This window comes from Perognathus longimembris, chromosome 11, assembly GCF_023159225.1.
Source record: "Perognathus longimembris pacificus isolate PPM17 chromosome 11, ASM2315922v1, whole genome shotgun sequence".
Classification (NCBI taxonomy): Eukaryota; Metazoa; Chordata; class Mammalia; order Rodentia; family Heteromyidae; genus Perognathus; species Perognathus longimembris.
In genome coordinates, this window is record NC_063171.1 from 45,718,813 (window position 1) to 45,739,144 (window position 20,332).

General features: G+C 41.9%; 1 protein-coding gene across 2 annotated transcripts in view; it reads right to left on the reverse strand.

Annotated features, from left to right (window-relative positions):
- The window catches only part of Mia3 (MIA SH3 domain ER export factor 3), a 46,237-nt gene extending 26,130 nt beyond the window's left edge, over positions 1-20,107 (reverse strand). For both annotated transcript variants that reach the window (XM_048358157.1, XM_048358159.1), the window contains exons 1-6: positions 19,951-20,107; positions 16,962-17,095; positions 13,128-13,214; positions 7,742-10,535; positions 5,177-5,335; positions 1,844-1,989 (exon numbers count right to left, since the gene is read on the reverse strand). In XM_048358157.1, the coding sequence (XP_048214114.1) occupies positions 1,844-1,989; positions 5,177-5,335; positions 7,742-10,535; positions 13,128-13,214; positions 16,962-17,095; positions 19,951-20,086 (3,456 nt within the window). In that variant the 5' untranslated portion in view covers positions 20,087-20,107. The remainder of the gene's footprint in view (positions 1-1,843; positions 1,990-5,176; positions 5,336-7,741; positions 10,536-13,127; positions 13,215-16,961; positions 17,096-19,950) is intronic.
- Between the last annotated feature and the right edge of the window lie 225 nt (positions 20,108-20,332).

A 20,332-nucleotide genomic window follows, 5' to 3' on the forward strand; every position in this document is an offset into this window, starting at 1 on the left:
CATTTACAGAAAAAACAATAACCCTCTTTCCTACACAAGCATGGAAATAATAGCACCTTCAGGGAACTACTTTGGCTGGAAAGATCACTATCTCTGTAGTCCTGCTGTCATCTTAGCCTCCAACTTCTGAAAGCTTGCTCATTCCAACAATTTAACCAGAATAAAAAGAGTATCCAATATCAACAAATACCACAAGAGGGAGCCAAGTCCTTTAAAAAACTTTGGATAAGCTTCTAAACATATTAAATGTCTCACTTGGATCCTGACTCTGTTTGGAAAGATCAGTCTCAATAAATCATCTGTCATACATGACTCTTTCAAAGAAAGAGATCTGATTGATTCCTGAACAGTTTAATACCACACATCATGGCACACAACTTTCTTCATGATTTGTCCCCAACTCCTTCCAACAGCCACCATCCACCTTCTAATTCAACACTACTTACTCACACTTCCCTGACCTCTTCATCTTTCCTTCAGGCATCCATCTCTCAGAATGTGTTTCCTATTCTCACTGCCCACTGTCTCCATCACCTGAGCTCTTCTATTCAACAATAAACTACATGACAACTCCCATTTGTCCTTTGATTCTCCTTAAACATATCTCTTTAATTGGAGATAAGTCTTATGGACTTTCTAACCTTGTTATCTTCAATACATAAAAAATACATTTCCAGAATATACTGCTCCATAATTAGATACACACTTCTATCCCTGCCCATGTTTTAGTGTTTCATGTGACTGTCTATCTCCCTGCAATAGACTGAAATGTCCAGATGAGAAGAATCCTGTTTTATAGATGTTTACATGCCCAGTCCTGGCAGAGAGCAAATCCTCCTCACATTCTAAATTTGGAATCCTTAAAGTAAGCTGGATATCAGTAGCTCATGCCTGTAATTCTAGCTACTCAGGAGGCTGAGATCTGAGGATCACGGTTCAAAGCTGGCAGGAAATTCCATGACATTATTTCCAATGAACAACCAAAAACAATCCAGAAGTAGAACTGTGGGCTCAAGTAGCAGAGTGCAGCAGCCTTGAGCACAAAGGCTCAGGGACAGTGCCCAGGCCCTGAGTTCAAATCTTAGGATCAACATACAGACATTAAAAAAAAAAGAATCCTTAACTAAAACCAGACCAGGCCCTCAGTTCAAGCCCCAGGGAAAGCACAAGCACACACACACTCCTAACTAAAGCCATCTACCTAAGGTTCGTTTTAGGATTGTCTTCAAAGGATCAGAAGCTGCTTTCCTAAAGACATTTGAAAGACTTCACTACTGCATGTTCAAAATCAAATTAAGGGGCTGGGGATATGGCCTAGTGGCAAGAGTGCTTGCCTCGTATACATGAAGCCCTGGGTTCAATTCCCCAGTACCACATATACAGAAAATGGCCAGAAGTGGTGCTGTGACTCAAGTGGCAGAGTGCTAGCCTTGAGCGGGAAGAAGCCAGGGACAGTGCTCAGGCCCTGAGTCCAAGGCCCAGGACTGGCAAAAAAAAAAAAAAAAAAAATCAAATTAAAACTGTAGCTTATACTGGTATTGGAAGTAGGAAATTGAAAGGGAATACCAAATTTGAGAGACACAGGGTAAAAAAAGAGAAACAACTACAAAAGCAATACTTGCAAAACTGTTTGGTGTAAGTGAACTGAACACCTCCGTGGAGGGGGGGAAGGGTAAGGGGGAGGAGGGAGGGGGGGATGAGGGACAAGGTAACAAACTGTACAAGAAATGTATCCAGTGCCTAACGTATGAAACTGTAACCTTTCTGTACATCAGTTTGATAATAAAAATTTGAAAAAAAAAACAACAAAAAACTGTAGCTTAAGGAACTGCATCAAACTTACCGTCTTGGTTAAATAAAGGATAGCTGAATATAGTGAACCAATTGCATTCTCCAAAGGCGAGACACCTGCTGGCTCTTCCACAAGTGTCTCTTGTTGCTTTTTTGTGTCAAGAGAATCAACAGGAGTAACTTCTGTTGTAAGTAGCCCTAAAATGGAGGGAGAAAACATACTTTATTTTATGCTTTAGGTTCATTTGACAGTTCACTAAATATTAGTCAGAATGCAAAGGATATGTGGTTCTTCTAAAGAACCTACAGAGCAAAGGAAACTTGAGAGTCTTAATAAGTGCCATCAGACACTTCTGTTTATAAAATGAACATCTCTCCACCCACTCTAACACCCTCCCCAGCCTCCCCTGCCCATGCAACATACTAAAACAATATGTATTCATGCTCAATGATGGTGGGGGGTAGCTACTGAAATTTAGGCTTTCACTATGTAGCCAATCTCATTCAGCAAACAAGGATTTGGTGCTGAAAAGCATTGTATTAGAAACTTGAGGAGAGTTGACAGAGTGAGACTTTTTCCACAGTTTTGCAGGTGGAGCTCACCAAAGATTAGCACAACCTGACACCTGGCAGGTACTCAGTAATTACTTACTGAACAGACAGGTGACAGTGACATGAAAGAGAATGTGGTAAATGACTGCCAAGAGAATCTAAGGAGAATGACTTGCAGATTTGGGACTCCGCCATAAAGGCTCTGTGAAAGAGTTTGAATTCCAGTCTACCTGAGAGGATTTTCTTTTTTCTTTTTCTTTCTTTTTTTTTTTTTTTTTTTTTGTCAGTCCTGGGGCTTGAACTCCGGGCCTGAGCACTGTCCCTGGCTTCTTTTTGCTCAAGGCTAGCACTCTGCCACTTGAGCCACAGCACCACTTCTGGCCATTTTCTATATATTTGGTGCTGGGGAATCGAACCCAGGGCTTCATGTATACAAGGCGAGCACTCTTGCCACTAGGCCATATTCCCAGTCCCCTGAAAGGATTTTCACATGAGGAGGGAGGGATGGGATTTCACTATGAGTTATATGAGCTAGACACATTTGGTTAAACAGCCAAGTGTACAACATGAGACTAGCAGGAGGTAGGGAATCTCTATATTGATTAGTAAATTTCACCTCTGGTGAGATTTTTCCCAACTGGGTCTTAATGTTGAGATGCAGATTATAATATTTGGAAAAATCTGAGCCAATGACTTATGCCTGTAATCCTAGCTATTCAAGAGGCTGAGATCTGAGGATCACAGTAGGAAGCCAGCCAGGCAGGAAAAATGCTAACAAATCTTAATGGTAGATGAGTCATTTTTCAGCGCATAGAACCTTTCTGAGCTCAAATATGAATTTACTAATAGAAAGTATTATAGATGAATGTGGTGTCTTTTGGGGCATGGGAGACCTTTGATAGGTCATTCCTTCTCAAATTCTCTTACTCTTTCCCTACACTGTGTGTTTCCATGGCAGTAGTGGTTGGGGCCCAGTGCTCTGCACACTATAGTTCTTCAAGCTAATATTATTGCTGTTCTTATGGATCAGAATCTTTACACACACACACACACACACACACACACACCAACCGCTGAGGATACAGCTCAATGAAACTTAGCACACACAACACTTTGGGTTTGACGTAAAGTACTACTATTGCTACGACATAATAATAATAACATGAAACTGAATTTGGATTTCTGGGTAAAATGAGAGGCTGCACAAAAATGAGAAAATGTCTATTATTGAAAAAAAATTTTTTTGGCCCTGAGGCTTGATGGCAGGGTCTGAGTGCTGTCATGGAGCCTTTTCTGGTCAAGGCTAGTACCTACCACTTGAGCCACAGCTCCACTTCTGACTTTTTTGGTGTTTAATTGGAGATAGGACTCTCGTGGACTTTCCATCCTGCACTGGCTTCAAACTGCAATCCTCAGATCTCAACCTCCTGAGTGGCTAGGAATACAGGCGTGAGTCACTTGCCCCAGTTTACTGGGGATTTTAAAGAAAATTTTCATCTCCCATTAAATCAAGAACTATTGACAAGTGGAAGTCTATATTGGATTTCAAAATTTTTGTACTGCTTCCTATAAGGATACAGAAGTAAAGATATCTGGGCTGTTCACTGTATCCTGAAAAGTTATGTTGAGTCAGGAAATCAAAAAATAATCTGAGCTACATTATAATTTTGTCTGATGAAGCAAATGAAGAAATGTTTTAGCGGGGCTGGGAATGTGGCCTAGTGGTAGAGTGTTTGCCTAGCATGCATGAAGCCCTGGGTTCGATTCCTCATATAAAGAAAAAAGCACCACATATAAAGAAAACGCTGAAAGTGGTACTGTGGCTCAAGTGGTAGAGTGCTAACCTTCAGCAAAAAGAAGCCAGGGACAGTGCTCAGGCCCTGAGTTCAAGCCCCAGGACTGGCAAAAAAAAAAAAAAAAAGTGTTTTAGGACATGGGACTTGTGTCGGGCCAGGCTTTCTTAGACAGCTCCCCAGAGTTTCTGATGCTTTTGGTCTAGTTGAAAAGTGTTTGCACATACAGCCTTTGAAGAATGATATTTTAGATCGAAAATCCAGACACAGGCAAACTGGTTTGTAGATCAGTTACAGTTTCTAGTCTCTTTCTTTTTTTTTTTTGCCAGTCCTGGGCCTTGGACTCAGGGCCTGAGCACTGTCCCTGGCTTCTTTTTGCTCAAGGCTAGCACTCTGCCACTTGAGCCACAGCGCCACTTCTGGCCATTTTCTGTATATGTGGTGCTGGGGAATGGAACCCAGGGCCTCTTGCCGCTAGGCCATATCCTCAGCCCTCTTTCTTATTTTTGATCTCTATTACAACTCATGCTTTTCTCTCAATCACTCTGGGATTGCTTTTGTTTTGAACTCATGCACCTAGATTGTTCTCCTTTCTACTCTTTCCTACCTTGTTTTATTTTGCTGTTGCTTTTTATTTTGGAAGTATTAGGGTTTAAACTTCAGACTTCATACTTTCTAGGCAGGTGCTCCACCACTTGAGCTACACTTCTAGCCTCCTCCCTCCATTTTTAAATTTAGTTTTCAGGTAGAGTCTCAATGTTTTTGTCTGGGACAGGTTTCTGGTTAAAATCTTCTTACACATGGCCTTCTGCATAGCTGGAATAGCAATTGTCTACCTCTACGCCAGGCCTGTTGATTGAAAAGGGATCTCACTTTTTCCCCCAAGACTGACCTCAAACCACAATCTTTCTGTTCTCTACCTCCCCCATAGTTCAGATTACAGTGAGCAACTACAGCACCTAGTTCTCTATCTTACCTTTAGCAACAACAATTTCTATACTATAAGCCTCTACTTTGTATAGAAAAAGTAAAAGCTTTACCTGGGTCTACATCTTCCTCAATATCCAGCTTCTGGGACACTTGTGAGGTATCTCTGTCCCCATTTGCAGGTTGATCCAAGAGACTGTGCTCTTCAGAAATCTGCACATGAAGATCTGTGTTCTCCGGTGCAAAATTATCTTCATGGGGTGGCTGTATCTCTACAGGAGAAAACAATGCAGTGAGATACCTTGATTGATACTATCCACTCAGCTCATCCCACGGTCCAGGACTTCTTCACTACACAGTTCCAGGGCACTTCCCCCTGTGTCCAGATGCTTCCTGAGTAAACCAGGCAGAGAGATAAGAGTCTCCATTTCTTCTACAGCATTGAAGTATGACTGAGCCACATTATCAAATGTACAAAGGAAGCCTTATTCCAAAGTATTTCATAAATAAATTCCATACATGTATGGAAAAGATTTCAATAACCTAACTTCCCTTGGCAAAATCAACATATACCAACACAAATAAATGTGCAGAAAAGAATTCTAGTCAAGAATAGAAATATGGGGCTGGGGATATAGCCTAGTGGCAAGAGTGCCTGCCTCGGATACACGAGGCCCTAGGTTCGATTCCCTAGCACCACATATACAGAAAATGGCCAGAAGCGGCGCTGTGGCTCAAGTGGCAGAGTGCTAGCCTTGAGCGGGAAGAAGCCAGGGACAGTGCTCAGGCCCTGAGTCCAAGGCCCAGGACTGGCCAAAAAAAAAAAAAAAAAAAGAATAGAAATATGAAAAGCCTATTCTATTTAGAAACAATACAGACTCTTCTATCCACAGACAAGCTTGTGATTCAGAGCCAGTGTCAAGTGAATAACATGCCCAAGTGCCTTTCAAACATTTTCAAGAACCTCTAAGAGCCAAAGAAGGAACCTATCAGAGCATCATCCACTGTCATCCAAAATGAAGATTGTTTCTTTGTAGTCACAGATTGTAACCTGAAAATTCTTTTGAAATTTTCACTCTTACCCCAACTATATCTGTTGTAATTAAATGCAAAAATGTTCTCTTCCTCCAATTCTCAAGAAAAAATTAGCAATCTAGGGAGACAAATGTTCTTGTGGCTTTATGTTCTCTACCATATACTTCAGTCTGAAAAGCACAGGTACACAGAACAGAACATAAGACTAGAAAATACAAAGCTTATGTCAAGATATTTGCTCAGTATTGGTTAACAATTTTCACTGACTGGCCTTGATTTGTCAAGGGTATGATATTAGAAAGCTCCTCATTCTGATTCCATCCTTGAGTAATCTGCTTGTTTGCTTGTTTGCAGTACCAGGATAAAACCCAAACACTGCATATGCTAATCATCCTTAATTAATCTAAATTAAAGAAACCAAGAACCCATGGAATATAACTGTAGCAAGTGACAACTCCCAAAGACAGGCAAGAGCACGACATTCATAAAAGATGAAAGTTGGGTGTAATGAAGGATTTTCAGCAAAGCATTTAAAAGTTATGCTGTTAGGCATAATGGCCCACAGCTATAATCCTAACTAATCAGGAGGCTGAGATCTGAGAACTGAACCCACCCAGGACCGGAGAGTCTGAGAGACTCTTATCTCAAATTAGCCACCAAAAACCTGGAAGTAGAGGTGTGGCTCCAGTGGTAGAGTGTTAGCTTTGAGCAAGAAAGCTCCGAGAGGGGCTGGGGATATGGCCTAGTGGCAAGAGTGCTTGCCTCGTATACATGAGGTCCTGGGTTCAATTCCCCAGCACCACATATACAGAAAATGGCCAGCGGTCAGGTGGCAGAGTGCTAGCCTTGAGCAAAAAGAAGCCAGGGACAGCGCTCAGGCCCTGAGTCCAAGCCCCAGGACTGGCAAAAAAAAAAGCTCAGAGACAGAACCCAGGCCCTGAGTTCAAGCCATAGGACAATGCAAGGGCCAAGGTTAATGGCTCATGCCTACAATCCCAGCCACTTGGAGTGTAGAGATTAGTAGACTAGTTTGAGGCCAGCCCTGGCCAAAAAGAAAGAAGTTAGTACAACCATAATCCCAGTTATGTGAGAGTTGTAGGAAGGAAGACCATGGTCCAAGGCTGGCCCAGGCAAAAAGCATTAGGTCCTATTTGAAAAATAACTTAAGCAAGAGTTGGGGACGTGGATCAAGTAGTCGAGTACATGTCCTAGCATGCAGAAACCCAAGTTCAAACCCCAGTACCCCCCACCACACACACACACACACACAGAGTTATGCAGTCACTCCTTGGTTAGTTACTTCTTGGTTAGTTACTTTATGATGAATGAAGAAATCTGGTTCAATAAAGGCTTTTTATAATTTTATCTGAGATCTGTGCTATCTTAAGAAGTCTGCTTTATGCATTAAGTTTCTTGTACCTTTCTCTTTACCTTTTTATGAAGTTTCTTTTTGAAACACTAATCTATCTTATGGGAAACAATATGAAAAATCTCCCTTTATCCTCTAGCCTAAAAGAAGGGCCACATATGTCAGCCTTCTTTTTCAGACACATGGAAACTGGATCTAGGAACCTTACAAATTTGCACTTTGGTGACCTGTCTCTCCAGCCCAACCCGGACAAGGTCCCAGGCAGGAACTTTACCTTCCATTGGTCCAACCCAGCCTTCCTCTAGAGGAGGGGGAGTGATGAGAGGGGCGGTCTCTTCCACCATGGAGTGCTTGTACCTGACAAAATAGATCAGGTCCTGAATGTCATCCAGCACTGCAGCCTCTTCAAACATGTTATTTTCCTTCATTCCCAGATCTTTATTTTCAGCCACTCGAGTATCGAGCATTTTCTCTGCCACATTGAGAATGTGTGACTCTGAAGCCCGGAAGACCTTATCCAGGACTTTTTCCACGTTGTAGGGCAGACTCTCCTGCTGTGCTGACTTCAGCTTTAATGACATCTCGTGTAGCATGGCTTCTAGTTCGTGGACATCAAAGTACTTCAGGAACCTCTGCAGAGACTGATCTTCTCTGAAGAAGCTGCTTATGATGGGCAAGGTCTCCCTGAGGATGTCGAGCTCTGGCTGGAGAGCTGTGTGTGAGCTCCCGAGGAACAAGCCATGGTCAAGGTCTACAGAACCAGGCCCCAGGTTTTCTAAGTCCCTGAGCTTCTCTATGTTCTCAGGCCCCTCTTTTGAGATTTCTTCTCCATTAGTTATCTCTACAAGTCCTGGGGTGTTCAGATTTTCCTTAGGGTTGTCTTTTTCCAGATTGTCAGGATCTTTGTTCAGAAATATTTCTTCCAACCCTGGAAGCTGAGTGTTTTTCTTGTCAAGAAAGTCACCCTCTTTTGATGACCTTTGGGCTTTCTCATCTGCCAGAGAGCTTACTGTTCTGCCCACTACCACACTACCTGGCTCCCTGCCTAACTCATCTACCCCTGGGAGTGCACTGTCACTTTTTTTCGTCTCCAAAACCATACTTGATGGTTTGTTTCCACTGGTTTCTGGATCAGGATCCCTGGTCCCTAAACTTACTTTTTCGTTATCTTGCAAAGCAGCATCGAATTTCCCTTCCTGAATGTCCGGTGGTGTCTCTTTAGACTGTTGTGCACTTAGAGCATTTTCATCCTCCAGTAGTTCTTCAGGGAGAAAGTCATCCTCATCTGTATCTGGTTTTTCAGTATGGAAAGCTGGTATTTCCGCCTGATCAGTTTGCTCAGGGTGTTCAACTTCTTGTGTCCCTGGCATTGCCTTTTGATCAACCAACTGTGCATGTGTGGGATCCTCACTACCCTCTTTCTCAGAAAGCCCTAACTTCTCATTCACTTGCTTACTGACTGTGACAGTCATGTCTTTTTCTTGCTGCCAAGAAAGATTTCTTCCCAAAGTAGGCACCTTTTCTTTCAGTTCTCTTGACAAATCAATTTCCTCTGGAGAGGAGAACCTTGGTTGACTTTGAGTTTCAGGGGCATCTTCTTCCTCTTTACGTTGATGCTCCACTGAATGTGTGCGCACGTTTTGTCCATTCGCTGAAACATCTACTTCTTCCATACTATTTTTTGATGTATTATGCTGATTATCTCCCAAGAGTGGTACAATATCCATAGATTTCTGGTTGCTATTTCCTTCGGTCACCTGGTTCTCCATAACTTGATGCACAGATACACTATCTGGGCCATTTTCCAAAATCTCTCCAGGTTTTTCTTCATGGAAGGTTTCTTTTGAGATATGAATAACTGTTTCTTTTAGGTCATTTTCTTTGTTTTTGAACACTGTTTTCCATATGTCTTTATCCTTTTCACCAGCTTGCAATGAGTTGAGCTTATTGTTTTGAGAAGAACCATGTAGAGTTACCCCTTCGGGCTTCACATCCTCTAATTTTGGTTCATCTGGCACTAGGTCCATCTTGGGCTTCTGGACATCCTCCCCATGTCCTTTAATGGGAAGCTCTGAGTAATCTTTATCATTTGTTTTAGAGGCTTCTACAAAAACACCATCTTCTGTATGCTCAGGGCCAATGTCACCTGCAGCTGATTGCAGTTTGTCCTGTTTGCTCTCTGGTAATTGTGCATCACCGTCTTCCTCCTCTTCTTCTGAATTAGAATTCTCTGAACCAATCACACCTGATTTTTGTTCACTACCTGTGACAGTAGAGAAGAACTTATCTCCCAAGGTTGTCAGTACCTTTTTATCATCATTGCTCATGCCAGGGGGTGGAGTCACCTCAACCTTACCCTCTTTGTTCAAATTTTGTTCTTTATCAGTTAAAGGTTTTTCCATTCCGGACTTCAGTGGTGTTTTCTCATCTTCTCCTTCTGTGAAAGTTAGCAATGGTAATTCCTCAAAGTTGTCTGCATTCTCCTCTTCTTCGTTCTCTAGTGCATAATATTCAGCATCAAATTCCTCATCAAAATCATCTTCTAATGAAGTCACCAGTCTAGTTGTCTCATCATCTGATACAAGAGCATCAGCAGTTGAGCCAAATTTGGTTTTCAAGTCTAGAGTCATTTCTGTCTTCAAAAGTTTATATGCATCCATCTTCTCCTGTTCGTTGGTGACCTGAGAACTGTTGCTGGTTTTGTTTTCATTTTCTGGTACTTTTAGTTTATCTTTCAGCATTTCTTCAAAAGAGTCAAATGATGATTGCTGTCCCAGAGCATTATCTTTTTGACTGTTTTCATGTGGGTGACGCTTCTGAGCCAAGAACTGTTCATCTAGCCCCTTAGTGATTTCTGGAAATGCACTTTCACTTTCCTCTGCATTGGCTTCTACTGGCTCAGGTTCGGATTCACTTTCCTTTGATATTTCAGGCTGAGAAGCCTTTACTACAGCCTTCTCAGAATCATCAGTTGCAGAATCGTACAATTCCAAGAACCCTAAGAGTTCTTCTACATTATAATTATCAAAATCATCTCTTCCACCATCAAAACAGACAAAGTCTGTTTCCTGTCAGGAAAAGAAAGACATTTGCTATGTCAACAAGCATCGTGAGAGCAATTCTTGTTTATGCTAATAACAAAGAGAATCCAAAATGGTTGCCTGGCTCTAGAGGAGCTTTGGACCAACCTTGAGTTATGCCTGTCCTTGAGCACTTAGAGATGAGAGGCTAGAACCCAAATAATACTCCTCACTTATTCTCATCCTCTCTTCCTACAAGGAAGAATGACTCCTGATGTGAGTTTTCTCAGTCCCATCTCTGTTTTCTGTTCACTAATTGGAACAGCCATAAGGTAAACAAATACTGTTCCTTCATGCTATGAGATTTATATGAACAGAATTCCATGGGTAGGCTCCCAGTTGGGTAGCTCTGTCTATGGTTGTGTCTATCAGTCTTATTCTAGACTAAAATGTTAGAAAGCTTATTATTTCTGCATTTTAATAAAAAAAATAGGTCATATCCTTTAAACAGATTAATGAGTAAGTAGTAGTGATTTTGGCCTATCTTCCTGGTTTATGTCTCTCAATTTGTTCTGTGGGAGGAATGTGGGATGTCACCATATCTGCACTTGATATTTTGTCAATTCATCTTGTAATAATCTGTGCTGTAGCAGCTAGAAGACTAGGCATCCTCTTCACCCCTGGGTCCTCTATGCTACCATTCTCTCCTGCACCTGGAAATAAGCAGAACCACCTTGCTGACTCTATCCTTGACACACATTTTCCTCAGACTGAGAAAGATAAATCAGATTAGCAAGAATCCTTTTGGGATACAGGGGCTAAAAAGTAAATAAATAAATAAATAAATAAATAAATAAATCATAAGATATCATAAAGATATCATAAGAACAATTTGAAAATAAGATTCAGCAAGTTGAATGTACTTTTCTCCAAATCAAGGTTTCAGGCAGTCATTTAGATCTGCTTTCAGGACTACTCATAATCTATACTCACCCTTTCTTCACCCTATATTCAGTAACCCCAAACTGAATGAAAAGTGAGAGAGAGAGAGAGAGAGAGAGAGAGAGAGAGAGAGAGAGAGAGAGAGAGAGAGAGATTTCATCTCCTAAGCAAACCTTTACAATATTCTGGGGAGACCTTTCCAGTAGAATGGATGAATGATTTCTTGATTCCTCTATCCTTCACATGCATTTCTGAACCTTTTTAATGTGTGTGTGTGTATAGGGAACGCAGTAGTGCATTTCTTAATACACACACACACCTCAAAGGGACATATAATGAGTAGGCAGAATCCAAAACCAATGAGTTCTCTGCAATGAACTGCTAGTTCTCAGTTAAAGCCTGACCAGTATCTTTATCAACAGAGAAGCCACAACAGGCAATAACAGCACTCATGTTATGGTGCTTGAGGTTATCAAGAAAATTTTAGGAGCACCAATAGCTCTGTGACTATTCTTTTTTTTTTTTTTTTTTTTTTTTTTTTTTTTGCCAGTCCTGGGCTTGGACTCAGGGCCTGAGCACTGTCCCTGGCTTCTTTTTGCTCAAGGCTAACATTCTACTACTTAAGCTATGACTTGATTCTTTTCATCCATCTTCTAGCTTTGGAGCTTCCTCAAAGATGCTGACCACAGATGCTTCAAGGGAGGTGACCATAAATTCTGGTAAGGCTTAAACTCCAGAAAACAATCAGCTGGAATAAGGAGTCTAGAACATAGAACCTTTTTAACCAGGACAACATTTTCAGTCCATGCAGATGAGTGCTTCAGAGTATGTACCTAGTGCCTTTACAGACTTGAGCCTAGACCTCACCCAAAAACCTTAGGTCCCTTTTCTGAATTTATAACCTACTATGATTTCCCAACACACTACAGGCAATAAGAAAACCCCTGTTCGTTTGCATTTCTAGACCTGCACATAATTTAGAGTGGGATTCATTTAACCTCATTTCTTTTCTTTCCTTCTCCGTGTGTGTGTGTGTGGGTTTTTTTTTTGGTGTGTGTGTGTGTGTGTGTGTGTGTGTGCGCGCGCGCACGCACACGCCAGTACTAGGGCTTGAACTCCAGGCCTGTGTGTTGTCCCTTCGCTTTTTCACTAAAGGTTAGCACTCTACCACTTGAGCCACAACTGCACTTGCAGCTTTTTTGCTCTGACTGGCTTCAAATAATGATCCTCAGACCTTAACCTCCTAAGTAGATAGGCTTATAGGTGTGAGCCACTAGCAGCTAGTTGACTTCATGTCTACATATTTAAAATGTCTAAAACCTACTAAATGAGTAGTTTTCATATTGATACTCTTCCTTTTGCTTTAAAATGATTTTTGCCTTTATATCTAATAAGTACAAACATCTCTTGTTTTCACATATGAAAAAGTTAAGGAAAAACCTCTACATGAGAATATAGTCTTCTTTAAGCATATCTGCTTAAACAGGTTAGGTAACTGTTGTTATAATCTTCTTTCAATGCTTTTCCAACTTTTCTTTCTTTTCTAACAGTTAATTTGATTCCAAATTAAATCTGATAAATAAATGTATTTCCCCAACAAAACATACTCAAAGACTGTCAAAAAACAGTTGATTACTACAGCTGATGAATTGATAAGCCAATCTGTAACTGAGAACAAAAAAGAACTCAACAACTTACATCAGCTGGAACTTGTAGTTCTTCTTTTGTATATTCATGGAGTACCTTGATTAAATCCTTTGGAAAATATCCAAAGATACGCCCAACCTATATGAAAGAATAGGCAAAAAGACAAATATCAGTCAACTTCCAAACAAGGAATATAAATGAGGGATTTCTTAGCAGTGAGGGGAAATACACAGAGAAGTAGATAGATGTGAGTAAGTGGATATATACTTGCTATTGTAATTACCCTGATATTGTTATTCCAGTAAGAATTAACCAACATTTCCAAAACCATTGATCTTTTTCTCATATATCCACTTTACTTCTAAACACTGGGCACATAAAATTTGAATGAAAAGTAAATGAAAGATCTGCATAGCAGAAGACTATTATATACTATATAATTAAAGCTAAGCAAATCAAAGCTGGTTAGAAACACACTGCCAAATGATTGCCAGTAAGCATTAACTGCACAAATAAAATGTGCATAGGAGCTGGCCACCAGTGGTTTACACCTGTAATCCTCACTACTCAGGAGGTTTGAGATAAGAGGATCACAGTTCAAAGCCAGTTGGTGCAGGAAAATCTGTGAGACTTACCTCCAATTAACTAAAAAATAACAAAGCTGGAAATCAAGCTGTGGCTTAAGTGGTAGAATGGTAGCCTTCAGCAAAAAGCTCGGGGCCAATGAAGGCCCAGGCTCTGAGTTCAAGCCTTAGCACATACACATACAAAAAACACACATTTAAGTAACTAGCTTATGAACAATGCTCACCCTCCCTAAAAGATCATCATGAACACGCCCCTGATCATAGAAAATAACAATTATCAAAATAAACTCCAGGAAATGGAAACAAAAAATAATCATGAAAATTAATAAGTAAAAATAAAGTTTCTAGAATATATGACCACTACAACAAATAGCAAATATTTATTGATATTACATGCTGTACCAAGTTTTTCAAAAATACATTGAACACAGCCTGTGATCCTAAGTATTCAGGAGGCTGAGATTTGAGGATTATAGTTTAAAGACAAAGGCAGAAAAGTCTGTAAGACTCTTATTGTCAGTTAACCAACAAAAAGCTAGAAGTGGTGATGTGGATCATGTGGCATAGCATACCAGCCTGAAAAAAAGCCAAGCATGAGCACAAGGCCCTGAGTTCAAAGCACACCTCCCCCGGCCAAAAAAGCAACAACAAACAAACCCTACATTGACAAATATCTGAAAACAAAATTACAGTGCTTATCTACATACCAAGCCTTGGTTCCACATAAAATAAATTCTGTACAGGAAACACCATTTATTTTCAGCACCAAGAGCTATGCCATATGAAGTATATATGGGGTACATAACGTTCTCTTGAGAAACACATAGCTTTTACTAGCTATTGTCTAAAAGGAAGCAGTAATGGGTTTCTTCCTAACCATTAAAAGCGAGTGAACTGCAAATCAAGTGCACAAAAAGACAAAAGGGACATCTTATCACTGGCTCTAAAATATCCTTTTTCATGAATGCTCTTGTTATACCTGCAAACCATCTGAAAGCCAGCATGGATAGTAGAATAAGATTAGATAAGACAGGGCAACTGAAAGCTGCATTATTGATAGATAAAGTCTGAAACTTGAAGAAACCACACACACACACACACACACACACACACACACACACACAAAGATTGCAGAATGAGAGAGAACTAAGAATTAGAAATAAGAGTCATTTTGAAAACTCTGGAGATTTTTTAATTTCCTAAGAATTAGTTTCATGACATGGAAGGGAAATCTGAGGGGAAATATACTTTTTTCTTTCTGAGAAACATTCTATTAAGGGAATGGAACACAGAAAGGAAAGGTAAATTCTTTGCCTAATCTTCATCCACTGAGACCATAGATTATATAAAGCTCCATAATTATACACTGGGTGATATCCCATTTCTTACCATCTCACAAAAAGTGGTGCAGAACCATAGGGCCTTGTGACTGGAAGTAATTGTTATGTCTAATTTGCTTCCATAGATCATTTCTGCCAAAGTACTGTTGATTTGATTTGAGAGTAGGGAAGGAAAGAACAAATTCTATTTATGCTACGATCAGAACAAACATTATTAAGGGTCACTATCCCATAACAAAATACCAAAAGGAAAAAAGATAAAGCTTCTTTTACAGAGGTGTTTTTTTTTAACTTTATTTGAACTAAGATAGTACACAAACTGAGTGCAATGTAAAGCAGTAAAACAAATGCCCCACGAACCTTCCAACCACTGCCAGCAGAGATCCCTACCAGCTGAGTACTAAAGGTCAATGTCTGAAGAAGGCAGGGGAAGAGCTGAGACCCAGAAAAAAAGGGGAGAGCTGAGACCCAGAAATAATGACATTTCTAGAGATGCGCATGGTAATGCGGCAAAAAGTAGTCAGAGGAAAACTAGGTGCAACTGTATCCACAAGCTCAAAGACAAAGAAGGAAGAAAGATATTGACTGCTGGAAGAAAAAAAGAAGCAGAGGCTCACAGAAAATAGTTCCATGCATAAAGCTTATCAAGACATTCTATTTAATTAACTGGAAAGGATGTATAGCTTTTTCTTGTATGAATTAATGCAACCAGGATTTTGTCTAAAATACAAAGTATCTGGAATGACAACAAAATAAACTTTTTCCCCCTATGAGGCTTTCTAGGGACTTATTTTCTGTTGCTTGTTAAGTGTTATATTGAGGGTGAGAATTTTCACAGTTGGAACTGGAAATAATTCTAAACTGGAACAATCCTAAAGTCATCAGGGACTACTACAGTAAGCAATCCCATAGTCCATGTCACACTCTAAAAAGAAAAGGTTCTCAGTCAAATCACTGCTAATGAATCTCCTGCTTAACAGTATCGAAGCATGAAGTCATTGACTGCCACATCTGATGGCAATCAGGACACCCAGGAAAATGGCTGGGAACAGAAGCCCTGGGGAAACTCCCAGACACTAAGTATCAGAAAAGCAGGAAAAGGATGACCCAGAAGTTACAAACAAAACCAAGCAAAAAGCATACAGGAACACAACAGTTTGCTGCTTAGACAGACTAAGAACTATACAAATGTTAGATAATACTTCTCAGGGCTGATGCCTTTTCTTTTCTCCTAAATTTTAATAATGTAGAAAAGCCCAAAACGAAAGTCAACTTTAAACTTACATATCTGAAACAATATCTCACATGAAGATTAATGTCCATTGCATCTTTAAGGTACAATGCATTATTAAAAAAAAAAAAGAGGGTCTTGGAAGGTGGCTTAGTGGTAGAGTCTTGCCTAGCATACATGAAAGCCCTAGGTTCAATTCCTCTGTACTACCTAAACAGGAAAAGCCAAAAGTGGCCCTATGGCTCAAGTGGTAGAGTGCTAGCCTTGAGCAAAAGACGCACAGGCACAATGCCCAGGCCCTGAGTACAAGCCCCAGGATTGGGGGTGGGGGGGGAAGTTTTCATCATTTCAGCCTTCCTGAAGGTTGATTGTGAGGGGCAGTGGCCAGGCCAGTTTGGTTTTGTTTCAGGAATCTCTACTGAGTCTCCACTCTGAAATGGTCTGCTAAGATCAGAGCCATCTTTTTTTGTTTTTTTAACTCAGCACTCTCTCTTAGCTGATGCTCTATCACTTGAGCCACCCTTCCATTTCCCTCTTCTTGGAGATAAGAGCCTCAGGAACTTTTCTCCCAAGGCTGGCTTTGAACTCCCAGGAGCATCTCTGTTCAGTCCAGCAGAGAAGACAGGTTATCTCCATCAAAGTCCCCAAGAAAACAGTCACTGTGATATACTAAATAAAGCAGTCCAATCCAACCAAGAAAATAAAGTTCTGTTAAGATTTTACTTACACTTCCGGCCCAAACTTCAGGGGATCCCCCTGCCAGCTTATAGTAAACAAATACAGGGTCACCTTTTTTAAAATTCACAAAGCGACAATCAGGGCCTGTGAAATCTTCCAGAGCCTCACCTCGGAACATTAACACTGCACATAAACACAGGAAAAAATACTAGTAAGTAACCAGATAATAGGATTTGATATTGTTCATAGTCCCATACATGTATCATTGATATAATAATCCCACTATAAACAGTAATTTTTCCCAGTCCTTGAAGAATTGCTTTGAATTCACATTCTCAAATAATTTACAATCCTTAGAGCTTTATTGCTAGAAATCTTACCATCTTCTACAATTAGACAAGGAAAACCTCTTTTTCGGTGTGGCTAATATTGGAAAGCAAAGAGCAATGTTTCTACCACCACCCCTCCACATGGAAGCTCTCCAGTCAAACTCTTGGTTCCATCTAGAATCTTTTAGGCCTCAATTTTCAATGTTTCATAATCCTAAAAGCCTCACTTTGCAAATGGATAAGTGCAGATGCTGACTGATTCAACTGTAGCTACCAGGGAGATAATAAGGAACTGGGACAAACCCCCAGGATTCCCCAAGGGGTCAATTAACTTGATCTAACCACTAAAAAGCTCTATCTTTAAGTGGCTGCACTGCTACTATGTAGCAGTAAACACTCAATTTCTTTTGCAGCCAAAGTGCTGTCTCTGCATAGTATCTGGATAAATTAAGAAGATACCACATCATATTATGAATCCAATCAATCACAAAAAAATGTTTTCAAAGCAAATAATATCAGGTATTTTCAACATTAAAATGATTTCAAAACAAAACACAAAAGTGCCCTTATCTTTTCTACATACAAAATCAAAAGCACACATCCCATTTGCCAGGGACCAAGCAAATCCATGTGAACAGGTAAGGAATTATCTTCATGCTTAAAAATTCAGACCTTGCATCACACTCAGTCTAGAAACTGGTAGAAGCTGTATTTTCCACTAGTTGACCAAATATACAGTTCTGATATAAGATGAACAATAGACACAATTGAGTAGCAGAGATGAGGAAGAAATGGAAATAACACTTGTTTCTAAAGGCGAGTGAGCAATAACACACAAAAGCATGTGTTTAAAAATGTATTAGGAAAAATATGTATGAGAGGAAGATATACATATTTGGAGGGGTAACTTGTTTTTTGAAGCTCACGTCAGATTATTTTCAGACATGTCAGCATCATAATACAGATACAATTGAGTAAGAGGCCAGGTTGAAGGAATTCAAGGCTGAGAATTCTGTAAGAATTTGGAAATGGCAATGTTTCCCTTGTTTCCATGGAGATCTTTGAGGTTTGGTAGTAATGAATCTAACAGCAACATATGGCACACTGTGGAACACCTATGTGAAAAGGACTCAAGGACAACACACACACACACACACACACACACACACACACACCACCTCACTAGACACTTCTACAACACAACATAGACCCAAGCCCTGCGTCTCCTTCTTATGCTAATTGTTTAGTTGTGTCTGTTGGGACACAGGCAATTTCTCAAGTTGTGTTACCACCCCCCCCAACCATTCCAACAGTGTCTAAATTCTGAGAAAGTATCAGTGATTTGAGTCTCCAGGTAACTTGTTTTGAGGCACCCAAGGACAGTGTGCCACAGCAAAGAATAACAAACATCATGCTCTACTCAACGGTGGAAGAGTAGCCTTGGAAAAAAATCGTGACATTTGCTCTGTTTCTGCAGTGTTTTCTCGCATGGGCCTTAGGGGTTCCTATAGGAATTACTGAAAAATACCACTTTCCATTTTCTTTGCTGGTATTGTAGTGATTATAAATTAGAATTATGAGCTTTGCTTTTGATAATACCAACTGGAATACAAATAACTTTACTGGCATTTTGGCCTTTTTAGAATGGGTATTTTTCTATGTCTATTACTTGCAATCATTAATAACAACACTGTCAGCAAGTTACAAGGTTACTGCAGACCACCTAAGAGCCAGAAGACTTATTCTTGGGTGGGCAAACACCCAGGAAGAGGTTCCATCAACCCAAGCGGCTGAGCTAACGGTGGATTGAGGCTTGGAAGACCCTTGGAGTATTAATTGTTACTGTAATAACCCTCTTCAAAATTTGAATATCTATGTCCTTCCCATCGTCACCTCTAAGCCAAGACTAAGACTCAATTCCGTTTCCTGCGCACCACACACTGAAGCTGCGGATCCGAGGTGGCCGGTGCACATCTTGGCCTCTTTCAAGAACGAACGATTTGGGCCTTCCTGCTGCCCTACCTGGCAATTTGGCAAGGAGGCTTCCATGCACGGAAAAGACAGGCTTCGTGTCTGAGTCGGGGCAGAGACCTTGCAAAACACTGGGATCATCCCCAAAAAGCAACCTCCAATCCCCGTTCAAAACGCAGGATGAGCCCAAATCTCAGTGCAGCCGGAAGGGCTAAGGGCCAGCTCCAAGGACGCCCTTCCTAAGGAACCCCACACCGTCAACTGCGATTACGCCCACCGAGCCCTCCGTCCAGCGCCCACCCAGATCCCCGCGGCGGAGGCGAGAAAGCGCTAGGCAGCAGCGTGGGGAGCCCAGGGCGCGCGGCGCGCAACCCCATCATCCAGGGAGCCGAGGCGGATGGGGAGGGAACTGTCACTGGGGAGTTGGGGGCAGCAGGGTTCCCAGCCCAGACCCCGGGCTTCGGTCAGCACGGGAAGAAGAAAACGCTGGCAACAAGTGGGGGGTGCAGTTGCCCCCTCCCCACCATCAGGTCCAGCCGGCCACGCGTCGGCCGAGCGGGGAGGGCTTTAACGATCCTGAGGATCGTCCACCCCCCGCGCTCCGCCCAAGGGGCTGGAGACCCCCTTAGGCCAACGGCCCGGCGGCGGGGCTCCGGCCCCCCGCGCGGCGCAGTCGGAGAGGCGCCGCCGCAGCGGTGACCCGGGACCCCCTACTCCTCCCCCGGCCTGCGCACTCACTGCTGCATTCGTCGTCCGCGCAGAGTTTGTACTCGGAGAAGCGCCGGCCGGGGCTGGGGTCTGGCTGCCCCGCCGCCCAGTAGGGCGGCCCGAACACGAGCAGCCAGAAGAGCAGCCCCGGCGCCGCCGCAGCCATGTTGTGGTCACCTCGGGAGCCGGTGACGCGGAGGAGGAGGCCGGGCGGGCGCAGCCGGCGGGCGGTGCCGGGGGCGGAGCGCGGGGGGGCGGCGGTGGGGCGCGCGGCGCGGAGGGGCGGCGCCCTCGGAAGGCTTCAGCACTTCCCGAGTGACACGTCAGCCCGGGCTCGGGAGGGATGCACTGGGACCTGGAGGAGGCCGCAGCCCGGTCCTCCTTCCGCAGGCATTCCCCTCTGCTTGCTGCC